The sequence below is a fragment of the Osmerus eperlanus genome, chromosome 12 (genome assembly GCF_963692335.1).
Source record: "Osmerus eperlanus chromosome 12, fOsmEpe2.1, whole genome shotgun sequence".
Taxonomy (NCBI): domain Eukaryota; kingdom Metazoa; phylum Chordata; class Actinopteri; order Osmeriformes; family Osmeridae; genus Osmerus; species Osmerus eperlanus.
In genome coordinates, this window is record NC_085029.1 from 5,616,440 (window position 1) to 5,639,966 (window position 23,527).

Consider the following 23,527-nt stretch of genomic DNA (forward strand, 5'->3'; position numbering starts at 1 on the left):
TAGGGTTCCTCCGGTAGGAGGTAACCTATTGTTTTTGTTAGTATTCTTATTATTATTAGGGTTCCTCCGGTAGGAGGGAACCTATTGTTATTGTTGGTATTCCTTTTCTTATTAGGTTCCTCCGGTAGGAGGGAACCTAGTGTTATTGTTGGTATTCTTATTAGGTTCCTCCGGTAGGAGGGAACCTAGTGTTATTGTTGGTATTCTTCTTATTATTATTTTTCTTCTCCTTGCGCCCCAATATCTCAAAAAGTCCCTGGTCATAAATTTTCTAATTTGGCACATTGATACTACATCCAAGTGGGTACCCCCACACCAAATATGGGCCACATCGGACCATAGGGGGCGCCACAGGCCACGCCCAAAAGTCCGATTTTCAAAGTGATGGCATTTCCACCCCATTGCTCCAATTCTTCTGAAACTTGGTGTGCATGCCTCATTTTTCATGAGGAACAAAAAAGCCTCAAGGACCCATAAGGTCCGCCATGATGGATTTTCCTGTACTGTGATAATTTGGGGAAAACCTTCAAAATTCCTCTTCTCTTGAACCAAAGGTGAAATTGACTTGAAATTTGGTACAGATATGTATCATTGACGTACTTAAAAACTTTACTTAAGGCAATTGAATCAAGTACAAAATGGCTGAAATGGGTGTATTTATGTAAATGTCCACATTGCCTCAATATGTTTGTGTCACTAAATCAAATGTATTTTTGAAGGATGGTTCAAACCTAATAAGCTTTAAGGTGACATGCCTCTGAAGTACCATGCAAAGTTTCACCTTGATATGTCAAAATATGACTGAATTACAGCTGTTTGAACTTGGACCAAATCTGACAATGCTCGCCATTGGAGAAACAGCTTTTTTTAATTATCCAGTTATTGAACTTTGTGTATTCCATGCCTGGGAATGGCTCAATTGGCTGAGATGTTGTGCTGGTAATCAAGGTTCAATACCAGTCAGAGGCATAGTTTTTATTTTTTTATTCTGACAAAACAGTTTCTAGTATTCCGATCAATCCTCCGGTTGTAAAAACATAGCAATGCGTGTTTATTTGAGCCCATCACAACACTCTGATCATCTGTTAAGCGAGACTGTGTAAACCACTGCAAAACAAGCCAGGTTCACCACAGCAGCTAGCTACTTGTAGTCTACGCATGGTAGAGATAACTCTGTTCAGGTGGATCCCTTGCCTGTTGCACAAATTCATTTCAGTAACTTAAGCCAGGACACATTCCCACTGATGCTAGGCATGATTTAAAATTCCCTTCCATGACAAGTTATGGCACTCCAAACAACCTGTTTAAAAAAACGATGAGAAAGTTATTCTTTACAGCAGCAACCCAGTCATCCCGTTGTCCCGTTTTTATAGGAAATGTACAAGCAGTTTCAACTTAGGCTGAATCTAACAACGCTTACCACAGGAGAAACAGCTTACTTTTTTACACAGTAACTGAACATGACAATATTCAACACTGAGAATAGCTCAATGGGCTGGGATGGTGACCTGATAAGTATAAGGTCATAGGTTGGAATCCAGCCATAGTCTTTTGGCCTGTCATAATTTTGATTATCTGTTTAGTTCAACAGGATGACATCTTTCTGAAGTACCACAAACAATTTCACCTTGGTATGTCAACATACAGTTAGGTCCATAAATATTTGGACATGTACACAATTTTCATCATTTTGGCTCTGTATACCACCACAGTGGATTTGAAATGAAACAATCAAGATGTGCTTTAAGTGCAGACTTTCAGCTTTAATTTCAGGGTATTTACATCCAAATCAGGTGAACGGTGTAGGAATTAAAATACATTTTATATGTGGCCCCCCCCTTTTTAAGGGACCAAAAGTAATTGGACAATTGGCTGCTCGACTGTTCCATGGCCAGGTGTATGTTATTCCCTCATAAAGGGAGTTCGTTATTTCATTGACAAAGAGCAGATAAAAGGTCTAGAGTTCATTTCAAGTATGGTATTTGTGTTTGGAATCTGTTGCTGTCAACTCTCAATATGAAGTCCAAAGAGCTGTCACCATCAGTGAAGCAAGCCATCGTTAGGCTGAAAAATCGTTAGCTGTTTCAACGTTGGCTGAATCTAACAACGCTTACCACCGGAGAAACAGCTTACTTTTTTATACAGTAACTGAACATGACAATATTCAACACTGAGAATAGCTCAATGGGCTGGCATGGTGACCTGTAAAGTATAAGGTAGTTGGTTGGAATCCAGCCATTATCTTTTGGCCTGTCATAATTTTGATTATCTGTTTAGTTAAACAGGATGACATCATTCTGAAATACGATGCACAATTTCACCTTGAAATGTCAACCGTTTCTTAACCTTTGTCCAAAAGCTGACCAAAGCTAATACTCTGCCCTTTCTATTCATACAATCTCAACAGTTGGTGTGTAGCAGAGAGGATAGAGAGACTGACTTGTAACCTTATGCTCATGAGTTCAAATCCCCATTCAGCCTGTTGTTGGCCAACCATGAAGTAGTTTTGCTCCCTTGTTGTCCAACTCTCGATCTTCTGCAGTGTACATAATATTTTGCCATTTTGCGGAGGAACCCGCATCGCTGCTTGCAGCTATATTTATTATTATTTTTCTTCTCCTTGCGCCCCAATATCTCGAAAAGTCCCTGGTCATAAATTTTCTAATTTGGCACATTGATACTACATCCAAGTGGGTACCCCCACACCAAATATGGGCCACATCGGACCATAGGGGGCGCCACAGGCCACGCCCAAAAGTCCGATTTTCAAAGTGATGGCATTTCCACCCCATTGCTCCAATTCTTCTGAAACTTGGTGTGCATGCCTCATTTTTCATGAGGAACAAAAAAGCCTCAAGGACCCATAAGGTCCGCCATGATGGATTTTCCTGTACTGTGATAATTTGGGAAAACCTTAAAAATTCCTCTTCTCTTGAACCAAAGGTGAAATTGACTTGAAATTTGGTACAGATATGTATCATTGACGTATTTAAAAACGTTACTTAAGGCAATTGAATCAAGTACAAAATGGCTGAAATGGGTGTATTTCTGTAAATGTACACATTGCCTCAATATTTTTGTGTCACTAAATCAAATGTATTTTTGAAGGATGGTTGAAACCTACATTTTACATTTAGTCATTTAGCAGACGCTCTTATCCAGAGCGACTTACAGTAAGTACAGGGACATTCCCCCCGAGGAAAGTAGGGTGAAGTGCCTTGCCCAAGGACACAACGTCATTTGGCACGGCCGGGAATCGAACTGGCAACCTTCAGATTACTAGCCCGACTCCCTCACCGCTCAGCCACCTGACTCCCTCTCTTAATCCTCGTGCTGCCTTCGGGTCACATGACCCAAAGGTTCATAACGAACCATCGTTGTGTTTACCCAATTTTACCCAATACAAAAACAAATTAAAATAATTTTCTTTTAACCTTTGCAATGTGGGGGGTCTGAGACAGCCCAACGGTTAAAAGAAAATGCTTCACTTTGTCTTTGTATGCGGTAAATCTGTCGCAATACGACGGTGGGTCACAATGACTGATGGGTCAGAATGACCCGAAGATAACACAAGGGTTAATAGGCTTTAAGGTGACATGCCCCTGAAGTACCATGTAAAGTTTCACCTTGACATGTCGAAATATGACTGAATTACAGCTGTTTGAACTTCGACCAAATCTGACAATGCTCGCCATTGGAGAAACAGCTGTTTTTATTATCCAGTTTTGTGTAATCCATGTCTGGGAATGGCTCAATTGGCTGAGATGTTGTGCTTTTAAGCAAAAGGTTGTAGGTTCAAAACCAGTCCGAGGCATAGTTGTTAATTTTTTATTCTGACAAAACGGTTTCTCGTCTTCCAATCAATCCTCCGGTTGTAAAAACATAGCAATGCATGTTTATTTGAGCCCATCACAACACTCTTATCATCTGTTTAGCGAGACTGTGTAAACCACTGCAAAACAAGCCAGGTTCACCACAGTAGCTAGCTACTTGTAGTCTACGCATGGTAGAGATAACTAATGGTTATCTCTAATGAAGTAAATTGATTGTTCAGGTGGATCCCTTGCCTGTTGCACAAATTCATTTCAGTAACCTAAGCCAGGACACATTCCCACTGATGCTAGGCATGATTTAAAATTCCCTTCCATGACAGGTTATGACACTCCAAACAACCTGTTTAAAAAAACGATGAGAAAGTTATTCTTTACAGCAGCAACCCAGTCATCCCGTTGTCCCGTTTTTATAGGAAATGTACAAGCAGTTTCAACTTAGGCTGAATCTAACAACGCTTACCACAGGAGAAACAGCTTACTTTTTTATACAGTAACTGAACATGACAATATTTAACACTGAGAATAGCTCAATGGGCTGGCATGGTGACCTGTAAAGTATAAGGTAGTTGTTTGGAATCCAGCCATTATCTTTTGGCCTGTCATAATTTTGATTATCTGTTTAGTTAAACAGGATGACATCATTCTGAAATACCATGCACAATTTCATGCAATTTCACCTTGAAATGTCAACCGTTTCTTAACCTTTGTCCAACCCGCATCGCTGCTTGCAGCTATATTTATTATTATTCTTGTAATTTATCTCATGAACACATTGGTAAAAAGTTTTGAAATTTGGCATATTGATACAACATGCCACAAATACCGCCCAAACACAGACTGGCCCACATCAGACCATAGGGGGCGCCACAGGCCACGCCCAAATGTCCACTTTTCAGAGTGATGGCATTTCCACCCCATTGCTCGAATTCTTCTGAAACTTGGTGTGCATGCCTCATTTTTCATGAGGAACAAAAATCCCTGAGGACCCATAAGGTCCACCATGATGGATTTTCCTGTACATTGATAATTTGGGAAAACCTTCAAAATTCCTCTTCTCTTGAACCAAAGATCAAATTGACTTGGAATTTTGTACAGATATGTATCATTGATGTATTTAAAAACGTTACTTAAGACAGTTGAATCAAATACAAAATGGCTGAAAGGGGTGTATTTATGTAAATGTCCACATTGCCTCAATGTTTGTCACTAAATCAATGTCATTTTGAATGATGGTTTTTCAAACCTAATAGGCTTTAAGGTGACACCCCCCTGAAGTACCCTGCAAAGTTTCACCTTGATACGTTAAAATATGACTGAATTACAGCTGTTTGAGCTTGGGCCAAATCTGGCTCAATTGGATGAGATGTTGTGCTGCTAACCGTAGGGTTGTAGGTTCAAAACCAGTCAAAGGCAATTATTTTTTTTGGACAGAACGGTTTCTAGTGTTCCGGTCAATCCTCCGGTTGTAAAACATAGCAATGAGTGTTTATTTGAGCCCATAACAACACTCTCATCTGTTTAGCTAGACTGTGTAAACCACTGCAAAACAAGACAGGTTTACCACAGTAGCTAGCTACTTGGAGTCTATGCATGGTAGTCTCAGATTCACAACCGAGTTAGCTTTAATGAAGTATATTGATTGTTCAGGTGGATCCCTTGCCTGTTGCACAAATTCATTTCAGTAACCTAAGCCAGGACAAATCGCCACTGATGCTAGGCATGATTTGAAATTCCCTTCCATGACAAGTTATGGCACCCCAAACAACCTTTTTAAAGCTCTACGAGTAAGCTATTCTTTACAGCAGCAACCCAGTCATCCTGTTGGCCCATTTTCAAATAGGACTAAATTACAGCTGTTTGAACTTCAACCAAATCTGACAATGCCAATGGAGAAATGTCTTATTTCCTGATACAAAAACTGAACAATCAAATGTCTAAATCTGTGAATGGCTTAGTAGGATAAGATGCAATGCTGATGTGCGAAGGGTGGTGGGTTCTAATCCAGGCAAAGGTATATATTTTTTTTTATTATGACAGAAATTACAGTTTCAAGTCTTCTGGTTAATCCCAATGTAACTATCTATTATGTCAATTTTACAACATTTTGCCATTTTGAAGGAGGAATCCTTCATTGATGCTTGCAGCTATATTATATATCTATGGTTGCAACAGCATGTGAAAAAAACGCCAAAGTTTGCTAGGCCAAAAAGAACATTAATCTTGCAATAAAAAAAATTGACGCCGTTAAAATGGGTTTGCGTTAACGCCGTTAATAACGCGTTTAACTGACAGCACTAGTTTATACCATATTGAAGAGGAGAACTAGGGGATTTTTATGATGTGAATAAATATATGATTACTTAAGGCAAATCATCCTTTATCAAGGTGATTTCAGGCAGCCATCCACCATACCTCATCAGACAACAGAATTTTTTACCACTTTAATTACAAGATGGAGGAAAACTTTGAGTAGATGGAACATCCACAAATCTGTGGGCAATGTAGAACAGAAGACAGATTTTAAATATCATATTTTGATTAAAAGTTATGACCACTCTACTGATTAGTGGAACATTTTGAAAAAACGGAATTCCCCTCCTCCAAAAGTAGTTAGCGCTATGGCTGGATACTCCTCTCCACACCTAAAAAACGTTTGACTTTCTTCCACAATATACCGATTTGGCCAAACAAGGCATGTACATTTAGCTTAAAGTGTACATAATCTAGCTAGTTAATGTTGTTTTTGCAAGTTTTACATAAATCTGCTCAAATCGAGGCTAAACAATGCTAGCTACTACTGTCATAGCTGCCTGTAACGAACGGCCAAACCGGTCACATAATTCTTTCCTGAAATAACTCACGTTACTGCTACAAATTCTTCGTAAGAAAAAAGTTTCGACTTTTAATTGACAATATTTACACACATACAGACATCCCAAGTCTCCCGGAAGGTCCGGGAGTCTCCCGCATTTCAATAGCGGCTCCCTGACGCCCGCAAATGCTGTACAATCTCCCGGACCTCTGGGATTTTGTATTTCGAGCGAGCGAGAGCCTGTCTAATGGTCATTTCTTGTAGAGATAGGTGCATATTGCGCGTCGTGATTGCGTCCGGGGAGGGGGGGGGGGGTGGTACGTGCTGGTTGAGGGGGTACATCATGCGTCCGCTTTGCGTCCGGGGGGGGGGGGGGGGGGGGGGGGAGCTACCTCCCGGAAATGAATCTCTGCAGGTTGGGATGTCTGCACATATTAAGAAACTTGTCTTTACTCATAATTAGGGTTGACACCTTCAATACAGAAAAATAAGGGACGCCTGCCGCGGGGGAATTAGGGGGCAGGGGCAGTGGTGGTAAATCACAACTTAAAACATGTTTTCATAAAAATACTAAGATTGATACATGGACATTATGAAAAAATATCTTCTATTGAAATCAGTGTGAACAGATGCGTCTCTCTATCACAACTCAAGTGGTCATATCATCATAGCTGAATACACAGCTATGACGATAACAACCATAAGCCAACAAAGTTTGACAGTCAGACCACAAAAAAAGGCTTTTAACATCAGTGGACCAGAAGTAGTAGTGTGCAGTATTGAAGCGTGTCAAGCCTACTTCCTTTTATAAGTGTATTTCTTATTACGCGGGGGGTATCTGGAGCTGCCTCCGCCATTCTCTCAAATCGACTCTCCGCCAAGAGACCCGCCCTTTTCTAACTCTGATTGGCCATGTACCTGAAAAAAAAACGATCAAACCAACAATGGCAGCGAGTATTACCCAATCAGGGGCAGAATAGGACGAGTCTTCACAGAATTCGGGTGGGATGATTTGCATGGGATGCTGCATTTAACCCTTGTGTTATCTTCGGGTCATTCTGACCCATCAGTCATTGTGACCCACCGTTGTATTGCGACAACTTTACCGCATACAAAAACAAAGTGAATCATTTTCTTTTAACCGTTGGGCTGTCTCAGACCCCCCACATTGCGATAGTTAAAATAAATTATTTGTATTTGTTTTTGTATTGGGTAAAATTGGGTAAACACAACAATGGTTCGTTATGAACCGTTGGGTCATGTGACCCGAAGGCAGCACAAGGGTTAAGACAACTCAGAAAATACGGGACAAAATCTGTCCCGTATTGATTCAAAACGGGACGCGCCATTTTATTCTCAAATACGGGACGATTCCGTATTTTAAGGGACGGGTGGCAACCCTACTCATAATATCGTCTCCGATTTCAATTCGAAGTGGTAAATCTAACACTGTAGGCAATCTCCCATGGTATCCTCTCTGGCTTCGCCTCAGAAAACAATGGCTGCCGTTACTGACGATACATTTATATTTCACTGCCAGTATCCCCTTAACCAATGATATGTGCTTTGAGCTTAAGTTGTCATGAGTATCTGGCAGTTTTAAGAAATAAAATCGGTGATTGGACGGCGAAGATATTAAGGCGGGAACCATTGGAATTTTATTTCCCATATTTGAATGGTCCGGCAGGAAAGGGTTGCACCATGTCACAAAGCTCAAATCATCTTAAACTGTTTTTTGAACATGACAATGAGTTCACTGTACTCCAATGGCCTCCACAGTCACCAGATCTCAATCCAATAGAGAACCTTTGGGATGTGGTGGAACAGGAGATTGGCATCATGGATGTGCAAGCTGACAAAAATGCAGCAACTGCGGGATGCTATCATGTCAATATGGACCAAAATCTCTGATAATCTATATCGATTAGAACATAGAAATGTCTGTTTATTTATTTACATATGAAGTGTTTGTCTTAAAAAAGAGAAGAACAAAGACCTCACACCACCTACAGGTAGAAACCCCCCCCAAAATACATATGGTGGAACTGTTTTCATATACCCCTTGTAATCTGTTGATCTATTAAGTGTCGTTTATTGAATGCAAATGACTTAATAAAATACAGGCATTTTATTCAAGTACCCCTTCATAATCTTAACATGCACATTCAATTTAAAACAAAGAGGAATAACATGAGTGAAATCTTGAATGGAAATTATCTTCTGTATGGTTATGGTCCGTCTCACAGAAAAATTATATCCCAGCCTAAACTAATCTAGGCCCCGGTCACATGAAATACAACATTTTGTATTTCCATGGGTATATATCACTGATCTGACATGAGGAGATCTAAGTAACAGCTAGGTACCTATTCAACCATCATAAATGCAATACCATGGAAGCTAAGCGGTTACAGCATGTTAGGAGAATTAAATCAGGTCCCATGTCCACGATTGAGTCTAATAATCAGAATAGGCTTCATTTGAGTCTTGTAAATAAAATCCAATTCTAGTAATATATGTTTGATCAGGGGTTGATCAATGAGGTTGAGGGCGGTTTGCGCCAAAGGTCCATTTGAAGAATCTGAAGTCAAAGCGCGGCTGCGCTGGGTCATGTGACTTAGTCTGTGGGATCTCAGTGAAGTCGCAATTAGAATTGCGTTGTTGGTTCTTCTGTTGAAACATCCAGATAGTGTCGCGATCACTATGAAGTTGAATCTCAGGAGAAGCTTGGCGACGTCCTTTGGAACGCCAATCCTGATGGCGTTCATGCCATGGTTGGTTTTCGCTGGAGTCTGAGATTGATGGTCATCTTAGGGCTTCATACAGTTCAGAGTTCGAGGGAGGACCTGTTTGGGGTCAGATGTTGGTTGGGGGAAGCTGGGTTCTCAACTCCCCCCTCCTTCCTTCACACCTACCAAAGGTGTGATCTGATCTCTGGCTGGTTCATATGATTGTTCAAATATTTTTCTGGACATCTTGGTACAGTTACAAAATATAGTTGAATGATTGTTTTATTATGATAGCTTCGTGTAGATACCAAGAATGACGTGGTTATCTTTCAGGAAGAAGGAGTTGTTACTAGAATCAAGATTTCAGTGAACACAACATTAAAACAAAGTAACAAACATGACACAAATATCCCTCTCATAATTCTACACCTTATACTCTTGTGGTAAAGGTGAAGTCTCAAGAACTTTCCTCAAAAGTTCTGATCATGGTATGTTCTTTGTTCAAATCGCCGCCGAAACGGATAGCAAATGGTTGCTGGAGACGTGTCGTCTCCAGTAGGCCCTTTGAAGCTTGCAAGCTAGCAGGAGGGCTGATTAGGTAGATTGGGGAGGGCCTCCCCCAATTCTATAGTTCCTTTGCATTGGCGTTTGGTGGGTAATCAGCATACTGAGGGTGTCACGAGGGCTGATTAGGTTTGTCTGATGTGATTGAATCACTTTTCAGGTGTGGCAAGATGTTGGCTCCGTGTGGTCTTGCTGACCTCACTACATATATTAACAGTCTTGCTAATGTGTTTAAGTGTAACTATGCCACCCCCCCCACAAAAAAACCTAACCCTAACAATGGGAATAATAATCATTTAAAAAGCCATGTACAGAAAAATGTCCAGTCAATGCACCGACTAAGCTCCCAATTTTCTTGTATCTATTAATTTATGAGTTGCTGACAGTCAGCTATACTGTACAACTCTAGCTGCATACCATAATTTGCATGTACATCCGTGTTAATTTATTTTTATAATTGACTAAATGGGATGTCAAACTCTAAGAATTCATTCTAAAATAATAACTTACATTTAAGTGGTCCACATGTCTATAGTCAAAAGTATGGTGATTACTTTTAAACATTAAACAATGATGTTTATTTTTTTTTTATATATAAATATATATTTTCACACTGTGGAAATATAATGCGACTCACTTCTGTAACTAAAATGTATTTTGTTGAGACATTGAAAAGCTATCACCATTTCTTATTGCTGTTTGGCACAGTTTCCATTGCACCACAATTCTACAATTGACAGTAATCTTGACGGTAACATCAAAGTAACTAAAGGCACAATATAATCAGGATCTGTAAATGTAACAGTTTCAAGTAGTTTGTTTTGCAAGTGTTTATATGGATCTTGTAGGTCAGGTCAAACCAAGTAAACATTCAGGTTTTAAAAGATACTTGTCCCCCCCCCCCCTTAAGCTCCCAACAAGGTGTAAGGCGAGTGGGTACTGTAAACATGAAACCAAAACAAACTTCTTGCATGCTACACAATAATGTATATTTGTGTCTAAAATATTTGATTTGTGTATGAACTAGATAAATCTTCTTGTCCGTCTTTTGATTGATAGGCTTTTTTATTAATTGGCTTTTAAAAAGTTTAGTGAGTTGACCACTACAGAAATGTAGGAAATGAAACGTCCCTTTTTTCTATATTAGACTTTGAAACAAACATTGGGTGCAAGCGTGGGTGGCCCCGACTCATTCATGACTTTAATGGCACTTGGGATTAGTTCATATAACATGAACAAGGATTATAATATGACTAACATTTTCTTGTTGTTTTGCACTTGCTGTTGTTTTAAGGTAGACGGGGCCTTGTGACAGAACACAGCTCAGTGTGTCAGTCCTTCAGATCTCTTTCCAGGTACTTCTGAAGACGCAAGCATCGCGGACACGAGAGTGACTGGGTCTTGCAAGCAGTGTGAAAGACAGCCTTGCACACCATACACCTGTGGTGAGAGAGTGTGGGTAATTTCATTCAGATTCTTGAACCATAAAGAAACTGGAGGAGGATGAGCACTTACCGGACTGTGGTCTCAAACTGAAAGGGGAAGATGATGTCATTGGCTTGACATATTTGACAGATGAATCCTCTCTGGGTGCACAGGTCACATTGGTGAACATGGCTAGACGCAAACTGGATCAGGGTGTTCAGGTAGGCAGCATACTGGCCATCGGCTATCTAACAAGACAAGTGAACATACAGAGACACAAAAACACATACAAGGACACACACTGAATGACAGGTGTTTTTTCTGATCAAACCATCTTATTTATGATGTAATTTTGCACTCATTAAAAGACATGAGGAACAATACCTGTTGTAAGTCCAAGACACTGTAAAGATGACTTGATTCTAACAGATAAGTGCGTTGATCCAGTCTTCAGAGAATAGGAGAAAATAAGTCATTATTTTAGTGCAGTGAACACACAGGTATACTTAAGAAGTCTACTCCAATCTGACTGTGTGTACACAATCTGTTCATAGACAGTATCAGCAGCATTTTGCTGCTCTGGTTTTGCTAATCCACTAAATGCCCTAGTAAACGGAGGGACAACCTTGCTGTGTCCGTGAATTGTTTGATCATTGAAACTGTGATGGTGATGCTGTAATTACACAAATGTAGTTAACAATAAAAGCCTATTTCATATAGGGTACTGTGACAGTGTGCTTGTAACTTAACTTAATGGAAGGGTGAACACACATGTACATAATCCCAAATGGGTGTTGCTTAATGACGTGGTGGTGAAATTTGCATGGAATTTGCTAGGGATGCACCAATATGGAAATTTTGGCCGATGCGATAACTTTATATTTGGAAGCCGATAATCGATACATGCCGATAAATAAAACGCCTGAGTCTGATTACGAAAACAAAAGGCAGACAAATAAAGTGGACAACTGTTTTTATTAAAACCTTAACCGCATAAAACATCTAGATCTTTCTTTTACCAAAATTATCAGATTTCTTAAATTCCCCCCAAAAATAAGTGGTTCAGCGGGCGGAAATAATCCATCATTTAGCTTTTATTTATCGACCACATTTTCTTATCGGATCAATAACAATAACAATAACAGTGCGTGTCCACGACAGCGATGTGAGCGACGCAATGCTCTCCATTCATTTCCAATGGAGCCATGCGTGGTGCATTGTGAGTTGCAACGCAATCTAAGCGATTCGAGTTGAGTTTCTCAACTTTATGTAAATGAGAGATTTTCACGAGCGATGGCCAATTGGATTGTTTTATGTTATTTCTAACGTAGCAACCATCATGGTAAACATTTCTAGCTTTCACAGTTTCAAGATGGAGGAAAAACGGATATGTTTGATACGTCTCTGTATTCATACAGAGATGTTAACAAAAAAAGAATTGGCATGGCGCAGGGTTGTTGTTGCTCCTGGTGGGGGTTTTGTACTTTTAAATTCAGTCTCGTAACAAAATGTAACTTTGTTCTGTGCTAGCTAGCTAGCCCCGTCGGCAGTACGCGACTGGTTACCCTGAGTGCCCGGTGGCATACTGTAACATTTAATCTTTCACCCTGAATAAAATAAAAATTGGTGAGTAGTGGATAACATCATGCTGCATCTAGCCAGCGTATTGGATTTCTTGTATCATGTGTGTAAAAGTTTTGTTTCATTGATATTGTGAGACTGCGTTGCACACTATTAGTGGCGTTCGCATCCAATCGCGTACTGTAACATTTAATCTTTCACTCAGAATAAAATACAGCAAAGAGCCAGAACTAGTGTGTATAGTAGATAACATCATGCTACATCTAGCCAGCGTATCAGATTTTTGATTCATGTGTGTAAAAGTTGTATTTTGATCGATATTGCGAGTATGTAAACCCAAGTCTGCACACTTTGCCATGACGTTATACCAACTACAACAGTGACTTTAGAGAACTACAACTCTGCATTCATCTGTCTGACATGCCCCCGAGCGTGCTGCACTGTGGGAAGGCAAGCGATGGCAAGCATGTTGCATAGCTGTAGTGGACAAGCACCGTAAAAATAAGCATTTATCGGCCAATACTGATACAGCCGCCGATATATTGTGCATCCCTAGAATTTGCATAGAATAGGATTTGCTTTAATTTCTGTGCACCTTATCCACGTCACACATAGGCCTTCACGTGATTCCCATAAAAAATAAAGGAGGGCAAAGTTTCGCCAATTGAATTTCAAATCTGATTTGTGAGAGTGGATACTGCCCTTGAGAATTAATAAAAACGTTGGTTTAGGCCAGTTTATGTGGTGGAAGCATGCACAGTTCTTGCATTCAGTTCACCTTTTAATGAATTCCCATTATATTAGGCTTTTTTTGAGGTTTGTATTTTCCAATTACATAAAGGTTTAATGTTATAAAATGTCACCTCTTAAATATCTTGCTTACATAGTTTATGTACAATGACAAACAATAAAAGAATACTTTGAGCAAACTTTTTCTCTTGAATGTTACCATGGACATTTTCACCAAAAATCTCTAAACTGAAATTTCCATCACTATCCAACCCTACACAGTACACACACGTTGCACCCAGACTGCAGATGCATACACGCACCTAGCCTTGACTTTCTTGCCAACTCCACTGCGGCAGATGAGAACGTAATCTCCCAGGAGGCGCAGTTTCTGACGGAGGTTTCGGGCCTGGATCATGTCCTCAGTGTGGTCCCACAAGTTAGAGTTCAACAGGTCAAGGTGCAGCAGTGGTTCATGCTCAATCTGTGTTAGCATCTTTAGGGCCTGTCTGGAAATCTACAGAAATAATGAGCAACTAAACAACATGTCTGTGGAATACCTGAAATGGCGAAAGATGATGAGAGTACACACAATTATTAACTAGAGGGTACAATTTCTGTTGAAATTGTGAGGTGCACTTGTATCGGTTGCAGCTGGGCCATTATTATTATTATTATTTTTTACTATATCACCTCCAAACCTATTGTTTAAACTAATATTCAACATCAAAACATTCAGAGATTTGTTAAGTATGCATACTTATTATTTATGAAGATTTCATAGATTAAAAAGCATACATTTGTTGCTGCTCATTTACACTTCAGAATGCTGAGAGTGAAGTGTAGAATGAAACGGTTCTCTTCTCATTTCCCTTAGTGCAAGAGGAAATGGTGATGCAGACTCACATAGTTGAAACAGTTGCATCAAAACAAAGAAATTGGGCAATCCTGTGTAAAATTGGTCCTAACTTATATGACTTAAACGTCCCTTAAGTTTTTCCCTTCTAGTGATATTTTTAAGCTTTTACTCATATTGCATTCATTTATTAATAAAGAACCTCCTTTGAAACAAGCTTATTCTAACATCACAGGCAGTATCAGCTGCAATCACGATTCAAACTGTACCATCTGCAAACTGAAAATATTCCCCCTAAAACAAACTTTATATGTATTTCTGGAAAATAGCTGTCTGAAGACTAGAGGGCTGTCACTAGCTATCCACACTGTAAGTACGGAAAAGTGCATTGAACTTTGTCAGCTTCTCTAATACTCCCTGTCAGCCTAAATCAATCCTGGTCATTAATCCTGGTCCTTGGGCCTACTGTAGCCCTAGATGTTTTAAGATGTTTATCTGCTCCAAATGACTGGTTTGTCAAAACCAATGTTGGAAGCAAGATACCACTAATAAATGTGTTCTTTGTGCACCTCCTCCCCACCTGAAGGTCAGTCACTGCTGCTGTTGCTAGCCAACCTTCACTGAGGGGATGGTTTGAATGCGCCGGAATTTAAATACGTTTCTTTATGTATATTTGAGTCCACACATTTGTAGATATAGGCCTATGTTTCAACTATATGGAAACGGATTACATTTACATTTAGTCATTCAGCAGACGCTCTTATCCAGAGCAACTTACAGTAAGTACAGGGACATTCTCCCCGAGGCAAGTAGGGTGAAGTGCCTTGCCCAAGGACACAACGTCATTTGGCACGGCCAGGAATCGAACCAACAACCTTCTGATTAATAGCCCGACTCCCTAACCGCTCAGCCATCTGACCCCCCGGTTTATGAGGTCGATCGGATTAAATGAGCAAAAACGAGGCACAATTTTCCATCATCTGTCCATATTTTTTTGTGCAGACAGGAGAGAAATGCCCATGGCAAGCTAACTAGCTAGACAGAGCGAAGGGCAGTTTGTAACACTCAGAATGTATCTCTAAAACAGGGGCACTCGTCGGACATAAACTCCATATCTCTAAACAAAAGTCCCAACTGGAAAATGTTATCTGTTTTCACAGCCCTTATCTATAGAGGAGACCTTCGTAAAGAGGTTGGCGTAAAGTTTAGGCTGTGGCATTGAAGTTCAGGTTAGTAGTCAGATTGTTTCACCAATTAAAAAACTAATCTGGGACTTTTGATAAGGAGAGTGCCGGAAATGTACTGTCGCCGTTTGGCTTCCTAATCAGCGGTTGAATTTAACTTTTTTCTTTCCAGTGTCACGTGCAGCATTAAAGTGAGCTACATTGGTTTAAAAGTAGAGGTATATAATGATAATTTCACCAACGAATCGTTGACTTGTTACTTAATGTCATAATAAATCCTAAAACGCACATTTATTCTTGAGGCATGTTTATTATTTTAACGATTGAAAACAGACCTCTGTCGTATGTGTCGTTCAACAGAGGCTAATGTCATGATGCTAATGCCTCACTGAAATATCAGACAGAAGAAAGTAGATAAATAATATCAGCGTATATCGCATTGTACATTACATTTCACAATTGTGTTTTGTGAAATGAGTCGTCATCACCTTGGCCTTTGCCTGTGGCGTTTTTGCAGCTTTCTTCAGTTTTAGTTTAATAGCTATCTCCCAGAAGTTAGCAAGTGCACGGGTTTGTGACGTTAGGGATGTTTGTGACTGTGGCTAGCTAGTTAGCCACCGTTGGCTTCACTTTTAGCCACAAAAACTTACATTAAACCTAAACCGTGCAACAGAACGTAAAATACAATACAAGCAACGCTTTCGGGACCAAAACGCACACTTTGATACCGACATTGTGTATGTAGTGCAAAAATTGAGGGACGAGTTTGGATGGAAAAATAATAAATAATAATAAATATATATGAGAGAGAATATAGGTTGTACCTTGCCGTTCGGCAAGCACACCCAATAAATATATATGAGAGAGAATATAGGTTGTGCCTTGTTAGAGGCAAGCACACCCAATTATAAATTAAACAGGGTCTTAAACTTATAGATTGAGGAGTAGAGTTGGCTCACAAAGCTAAACCAGTGACAAGGTCACTTTTACAATATTTTGCCTTACCAATACATAAGTGTTGACAAATAAGCACTAATTATGTATGTGTGTTGGTCCTGTGGGGCTCACCTCTCGTAGACTGAGGTCCCAATTGTGCACCATGCGGGATGGAATGATGCTGGTGTCACCAAGGTGACATGAGTCACAGAAATATTGTCCTGTAAACTCACAGAGTCTGGCTTTCCCGAGGGAAACACCAATCTGCTTAGGGCATCCTGCAAAGAAGTTAGCAATAAAGTAATCGTACACAAACACAATTTCTATCAGTGTTACCGTTAGCATTATTGAATCCATCTTTTCAAATATTAAACTATATATTGTATGTAACTCAAAGTGGATCAAAAACAAAGTATATCACCTGCACATTTGAAGCTCTGTGCATCCAACCCTTTCTCTATGGGCACAGCATATAGATGGGCTAACAACAACCCATCCCCCTTTAGTCTGTGCTGCACCAGTCTGTGAATGTTTCCTCCTATGCTTGAGGGCATGCCTGGTTCCTCTGCCACCCCATCCTCCCCACTCTCCAGGTAAGAATCCAGAGCACCCCTGATGAGAGTCCTCCATGAACGCGCATCTTCGGGAGTCTCAGCCCTCAACTTGAGGGTCTCTTTGGTGGTTAGGATTTTAAAAAATGCAGGCCCTCCAAGAGAAACATCAGGAACTATGTCTCGGATTTCCTTGATGGGCTGAGACATGAGCGGCACCTTCCTCTCTTCCTGAACATTGAAGCCTTTTAGGGTTTCTAAGGAAAGAGAGAAGACCAGGGGGACCCAGGTGCGAACCTCGGGATCGGTGGAAAGGTACAGCACTGCCTCCTTGATGGAGTCTGATTCCAAGTCAGTGGGCCTTGTCCAGTCCAGTTCAAACACTGGTTTCTCCCCCCCAGCATCTAACAGCTCAACGGCTGTTCCCATTCGTTCTGGGCTGGAAGGGACAGAGGAAGTGGATGACAGCAAGGAGCATGGAGGCTCATCTTGTCTGGAGGTTGGCTGCAGAACTTCCCATAGGTCATCAGAACGGGGTAGAGGGCGGCACTTGTTGACGGCTTCAATGATGCGGTCCACCCAGTCCTCTGCCTCATCTTGATTGGCTGCCCGGAGGTACAGTCTCTTCCCGGGAAAGGTGAGCTCAAACCGGCCCTCAGAAGAGGTGATGCGAGTGTCCTCACAGCGGAGTAAGGAGCAGTTATCGCAGCAGGTGCGCTCCTCTGCGTTGAGGTAGAGGCGGAACTCAAAAGGCGAGAGCTCACAATAGTGGTCACGCCACATTCCCACAGCGCCGCGACGCTCAAGGTGGCCCAGTTTTAGCAAACCTCGGAAAGGGTTTGACAAGCCTACAGAAGTAGCACAAATTGAGAAATGGTGCAAATAAATAATAATTAACACACTGCGACTGATGAAGCAAAGGCATTGTTTCTTGAGTGACTTCAAATATGCAAGACAGCTAAATCATTCCAAAGTCAAAACAATAACAACACATTTCGATTGAATTTTCTGTCACAGGGATTGTAAGTAGTCTTTTTTTACTAATCAGAAATAAAAAGGTAAACTTAACCTCACTGTAACACAGAGTCAACCGACAACACAATGCCAATTTGATCACCTCAGTAAAACACAGTCAGCTTTTACTATGCTATAGTTTGGCATACTGATAATATATACTACTTATTACTAGACCACCTACAATGACCCTGATCCAACCATAGCAGGGGATATTGTGCTATAGTGATATACGCTCTGCCCCATATGTCAGAAATATCTGAAACTTGGTGTGCATGCATTATTTCTCATGGGGAACCAAAAAAGCCTCAAGAAACTTTAATGTCCGCCATCTTTTTTTTAAATTTAGAATCTATCTGATTTTTCCGCACATTGAAAATATGGGAAAAACAACAGGAAAATCTTCTTGACATCGCCCATAGGAACGATTTCCAGCTGGTCACATGACATGAAATGTTTTGGACATCCTCAGAAGAGAAGAGGATCTTTTTTGCTGAGATATGATCCAACTCTCCACTGCCAAATGCAATGATGTTCCGGACAAACATTTTTGTTTGCCAATTCGGCACCCAATTTTTCTCAGACATATGGTTTAAAAGTTACATATGGGGATGCACCTCAAATTTTTATCCAATGGTGGCGCTTAAGTGCTCGAGGGGTAGACATGCATAGTGTAATTGCCATTAGATGGACTTATAATAGTTAAATAAATGAATGAATGTCAGTGGGAGTCCTTGGCCTTGTTGAAGAGGCCAGTAGCAGATGGAAAGAGCTACAATTCTCAGAAAGCATGGGCCTGCTCAGAGCATAGGTGGCAATACAGGCCCCACCTAAAAAGTTGTCACTTTGAAAATTATGGCATTTTGACCCCATGAGGGGTCAAAATGTCTGAAAGTTTGTATACTTGCGTTGTTGCTCATGGGAAACAAAGAACCATAGTGTTTGCATGATGGATTTCTCTCTAAAGTGATTTTTTACTTGAAAATTGCCCATTGATCCAATTGCCTGATATGTTGTATACATGTGTATACAACATACACATGGTTCGATTCCTGGCCGTGCCAAATGACGTTGTGTCCTTGGGCAAGGCACTTCACCCTACTTGCCTCGGGGGAGAATGTCCCTGTACTTACTGTATGTCGCTCTGGATAAGAGTGTCTGCTAAATGACTGACTAAATGTAAATGTGTGCAATACGTTTCTCTACTATGACCATTTTTTTATGTTTAGCAATTTTCTTGAGGAATCCACCATTGCTGTTTGCTGCTACATTTAAACTCTGTTTAAAACTAGACAAGCAGGATGTGCCATTCGTCAGAAGATTCAAAGCCAACACATCAACAAACCAACAATAGAGGAAATGCCTATAGAATAATTCCTTTTCAGTGAGGTATGTTAAAATCAGGAAACTGGAACCTCCCCCCTTAGGTGCATGGCTTACGGCAAATACAGCATACCAAGGGGCGTGACCCTTATGACACTTCTTTGAAACTGATGTTTAAGAACAATTTTGTATGAGTTTTATGATTCTGTGGTTTGTGACCACAACCTTTTTTTCTTAATCAGATTTGAATACTTCAAAATACTGGAACACAGTGTAAATGTTAAAGCAGCAACATTACTGTGACAAAATTAGTAATGCAAATAGATTCATTAATAGTCTTTTTCATTTGTGACACGGTCCAGTCAAAAGGGGACGTTGTCGGCGAGGTCATTTCTCAGTTTTTTACAGGTTGTGAAAGTGCAGATTGTAAGTTTTCAAATGATGTGTCATACATTGAAATCTTAAATAGTTTAAGAAGATACGCGTATTTGAAGGTTGTTAAACCTAGAAAGTTCTAGCCCAGATAATCGGCTTCAAAGATTTGAGACCTTTTCACGCCTTCAGAGAGGAGTAGTTGTTTTGTGTTAATCATTAGAAGCGTTCAGAAAAGAAAAGAAAACAATATTCGCACTTGATCTTAGATATGCGTTTTATCACCCAGCACTGTACCTGGCCCGATTATGGTTCAAGTCATGTGTTAAGTTGTTGGTGCAAATTGCATATTCTGAAAACAGCCTGACAGATGTAGCCTATTCATGGTTTACCAGGGCAAACAAAGAAAAATTAATCCTGTGCACAATGCAATGCCGGAGATTAATCATTCTATTTAGTCCATGGATGTAGGCTAAAACGAACGTAGGCCTATGGCAAAAATGTACGCCGAACACAGAACACATGCTTGAAAGTTGACAACTAGGCCTACTTGTGAAACATTATATTTAAGGGTTCTTGACTAAAGACCAAATCTGCTGATTCACTACTTGATTAGGAGGGGGGATTGGATTGTACTTTGTACAGACACAAACAGCCTACATACAAAACATTACATCTAGTACATCCGCGCTAGCATAAGCAGCCCAAGGAAAAACAAGCTGCACCTTGATGCAAATCAAATCACATCACGTATGACGCGCCACCAACTCAACTTGAAGCTTAGGTAAACAAAAACTAAATTTAGCTGCAAGCAGCAATGGCAGATTCCTCTAAAACATTGCCAACCATTTAAAAATGTATATTCTTCACAAATTGTCACTGTATAGAACCGGGGTCACCAACCTTTTTGAAACTGAGAGCTACTTCATGGGTACTAAAAACAAAGGGCTACCAGTTTGATACACTCTTCTGAAATAACAAATTTGCTCAGTTTACCTTTAGTTATATTATTATTAATGATTAATGATACTCATCCATGTGAAGACACTGATCACGTTAATGATTTCTCAAAATAATTATCAACAATGACTTAACAAGGTGGGAAACAGATAATATCAATATTCAACACTTTATTACTTTTAATCTCAGCAATTATTTAAATGTTCAGATGATCACTTCTACAACTTTTCATAGGAAAAATGTCCCATTTTCACTAGCTACTGACAAACCCTTTTAACAAATCATGAGCTATGTTGCTTTTTCTGCCTGTAGCGTCCGTCCCTGCCTACTGCATATTGAGCAAATTTAGATCGGTATTGCGCAACAATAGAGAGATGGGGACCCACCCGAATATTGACGGGTATTTCGCACACTGAGTGTTACCATTTAGTGCAATAGTAGCTACAGAACATATAGGCCTACTGTGCTGTGTAAACTGTACTGTATCACATAGCGTTTCAGACACAAACTTTTCAACTTTCAAACTTAAACGGTGCGCTCCCAGCGCACATACCGGCAGTGATCTACAGCAGTGGTTTTCAACTAGGGGTCCTTGAGGGAATGCTAGGGGTTCCCCAACAAAATTAGTTAATAGCGTCACAATCATTTAACCACTTAACTTTGGCTATTTTTGAAAAACCTTGAAAAAGTGTGCACATCTTTGAATATTTATATTTTTTTAAAGCGAAAATTTACTGATATCTTAGTGGCCGTTAGCTGTAAAAATCCATAGATTAGCCGCACCGTTATATAAGCCGCAGGGTCGAAAAATGAGAGAAAAGGTGCGGCTTGTAGTCCGAAAATTACGGTATATAAATGCAAGTGTGATTACAAAATTCTAGCAACAGAATACAATTTAATTTTAGACGCAGTTCACTGGTGAGTTGTGCTCTTTTTAGAACAGGCCTGCGGGTGACTCATGTGGTCCTTGGGGGCGACCTGGTGCCCGCGGGCACCGTGTTGGTGACCCCTTTCATACAAAAATTCATGCTGCAGACATCATGAGTCTATAGCCTGTTTTGTTCCCCATGAGTAATAAGGAATGCATACCAACAATAAGACATTTTGGACTTATGGGACGGAAATGCCATCACTTTTAAAATTGACAATTGGGGCGTGGCCCGTAGCGCCACCTATGGGCAATGGTGGGCCATTTGGTCAGCCCACCCTTTCCAGAAAGCTTTGAATGTGTGTGCATCTTCCCAAGCTTGCGTGTGTGTCAAGGGCCAGGATGTTAGTGTTTGGATTGTTAGCGATTAGAAGGTGTATAAACCAGCTGGTCCTTGTCAATTTGATTTCATTGAGTTTCAGAGGGTCAGAGACAACATGTAAACGTCCAGTGTTTGATGTATCCAGTGGCCGGTGTGTTGATAAGAGTTGTGCTAAATTGATTGGGATGTTGGCCTGTGTGGAATAGGGGTAGAACGGTGAAGTCACGGTTCGGTTCATACCGCGGTTCAGACATCACGGTTCGGTACGAGTTCGGTACAACGGAAAAGCAAAACAAACCAGGTTCCTCTACGAGTGAATACGGGCGCATTGAAGATGACATGTAAATTCCGTTGCGTCAGTAATTTTTTTGGCCCTATTTGTATGTGTATCTATTGGCTGGTTAAGCACTGTAGGGAGAAGTTTTTTTTTGTCTCGTTCCATTGATGGCACACCTGGGTGATGGCGTCGGATATTTTTAGTCATTTAGCACACGCCAGATGCATTATATGCGTTAGCATGTTAGATGTATTTCCACTCACATACCCCACAACCAGTGACGTGCGGTGATGTCAGTAAGAGGCTAGGCACTGAGTTATGAAAGCCAGATTACCTAATTACCACATTTTTTTTATAAAATTGAGCTTGGAGAAATTTCTCAACGCCGTGATATCGGCAGACACCGCTGCTGTCATTTTGACTTGAATTTCGCGGGGATTAAGCTTACAATGTAGCTGGTGTAATGAAGTTAGCTGCGCACATGTCCAATAATATCTCGATTTTAATTGGTCCATGTTTGATACGTAACGGGTAATTACTGGCATAACATATTTATGTGTAAAGTCACAGCAGAGTTGTGCTTTTCAACGTACATGTAGAAGAATACAGGATCCAAGTGCGCAAGTGAGTTTTTCGCTTGTCATCCGCAGTGAACGTACAGTAATATCACTGCTTATTCTACAATTTTTTTTGTAGGCTATTTGATTATGCATAACTGCTACATTTGTCTAGCCTGGCTCTGCCCTCCTACGTACTTCCGCTCAATTTTGATTTTGCTTCTGTACTAGGTCTGGGATTTCGGTGTATTAGTCGGTTTTCAGAAACAAATTTTTTGTAGGTCCAATCAGCGAACAAAGGGAGTGGCTGAGAACGATGACGTTGATGTCGTGCATTAGTTTAAGTTGTAGTTCAGTAATGGCGGCGGAGAAAGATGCGAGCGAAGCTATTCGGTCTGTTGTGGCAACACTGACGAATATCCATAAGTTAAATCCTTGCTGAATTTTGTTGGTGGCCATGATGTTGTGGCCCTCCTCCCCACGGGGTTCGGGAAAAGTTTGATTTTCCAGCAACGGCAGCTAGCTCCGTTACAGTAGTGGTGAAGGAGTTGGCTAAGGCGAACGCTAGCGATTG

The 23,527-nt window shown here is 40.5% G+C and overlaps 1 protein-coding gene across 6 annotated transcripts in view; it reads right to left on the minus strand.

Moving 5' to 3' along the window:
• Positions 1-8,557: 8,557 nt before the first annotated feature.
• The window catches only part of plekhm1 (pleckstrin homology domain containing, family M (with RUN domain) member 1), a 42,495-nt gene continuing 27,525 nt past the window's right edge, over positions 8,558-23,527 (minus strand). For 5 of the 6 annotated variants that reach the window (XM_062474377.1, XM_062474380.1, XM_062474378.1 and 2 more), the window contains 6 exons: positions 17,071-18,048; positions 16,782-16,927; positions 13,997-14,190; positions 11,748-11,811; positions 11,454-11,611; positions 8,558-11,378 (listed from right to left, as the gene is read on the minus strand). In XM_062474377.1, the coding sequence (XP_062330361.1) occupies positions 11,270-11,378; positions 11,454-11,611; positions 11,748-11,811; positions 13,997-14,190; positions 16,782-16,927; positions 17,071-18,048 (1,649 nt within the window). In that variant the 3' untranslated portion in view covers positions 8,558-11,269. Of the gene's footprint in view, positions 11,379-11,453; positions 11,612-11,747; positions 11,812-13,996; positions 14,234-16,781; positions 16,928-17,070; positions 18,049-23,527 lie in introns of those variants that run through there. The other variant, XM_062474382.1, reaches the window with a different exon arrangement.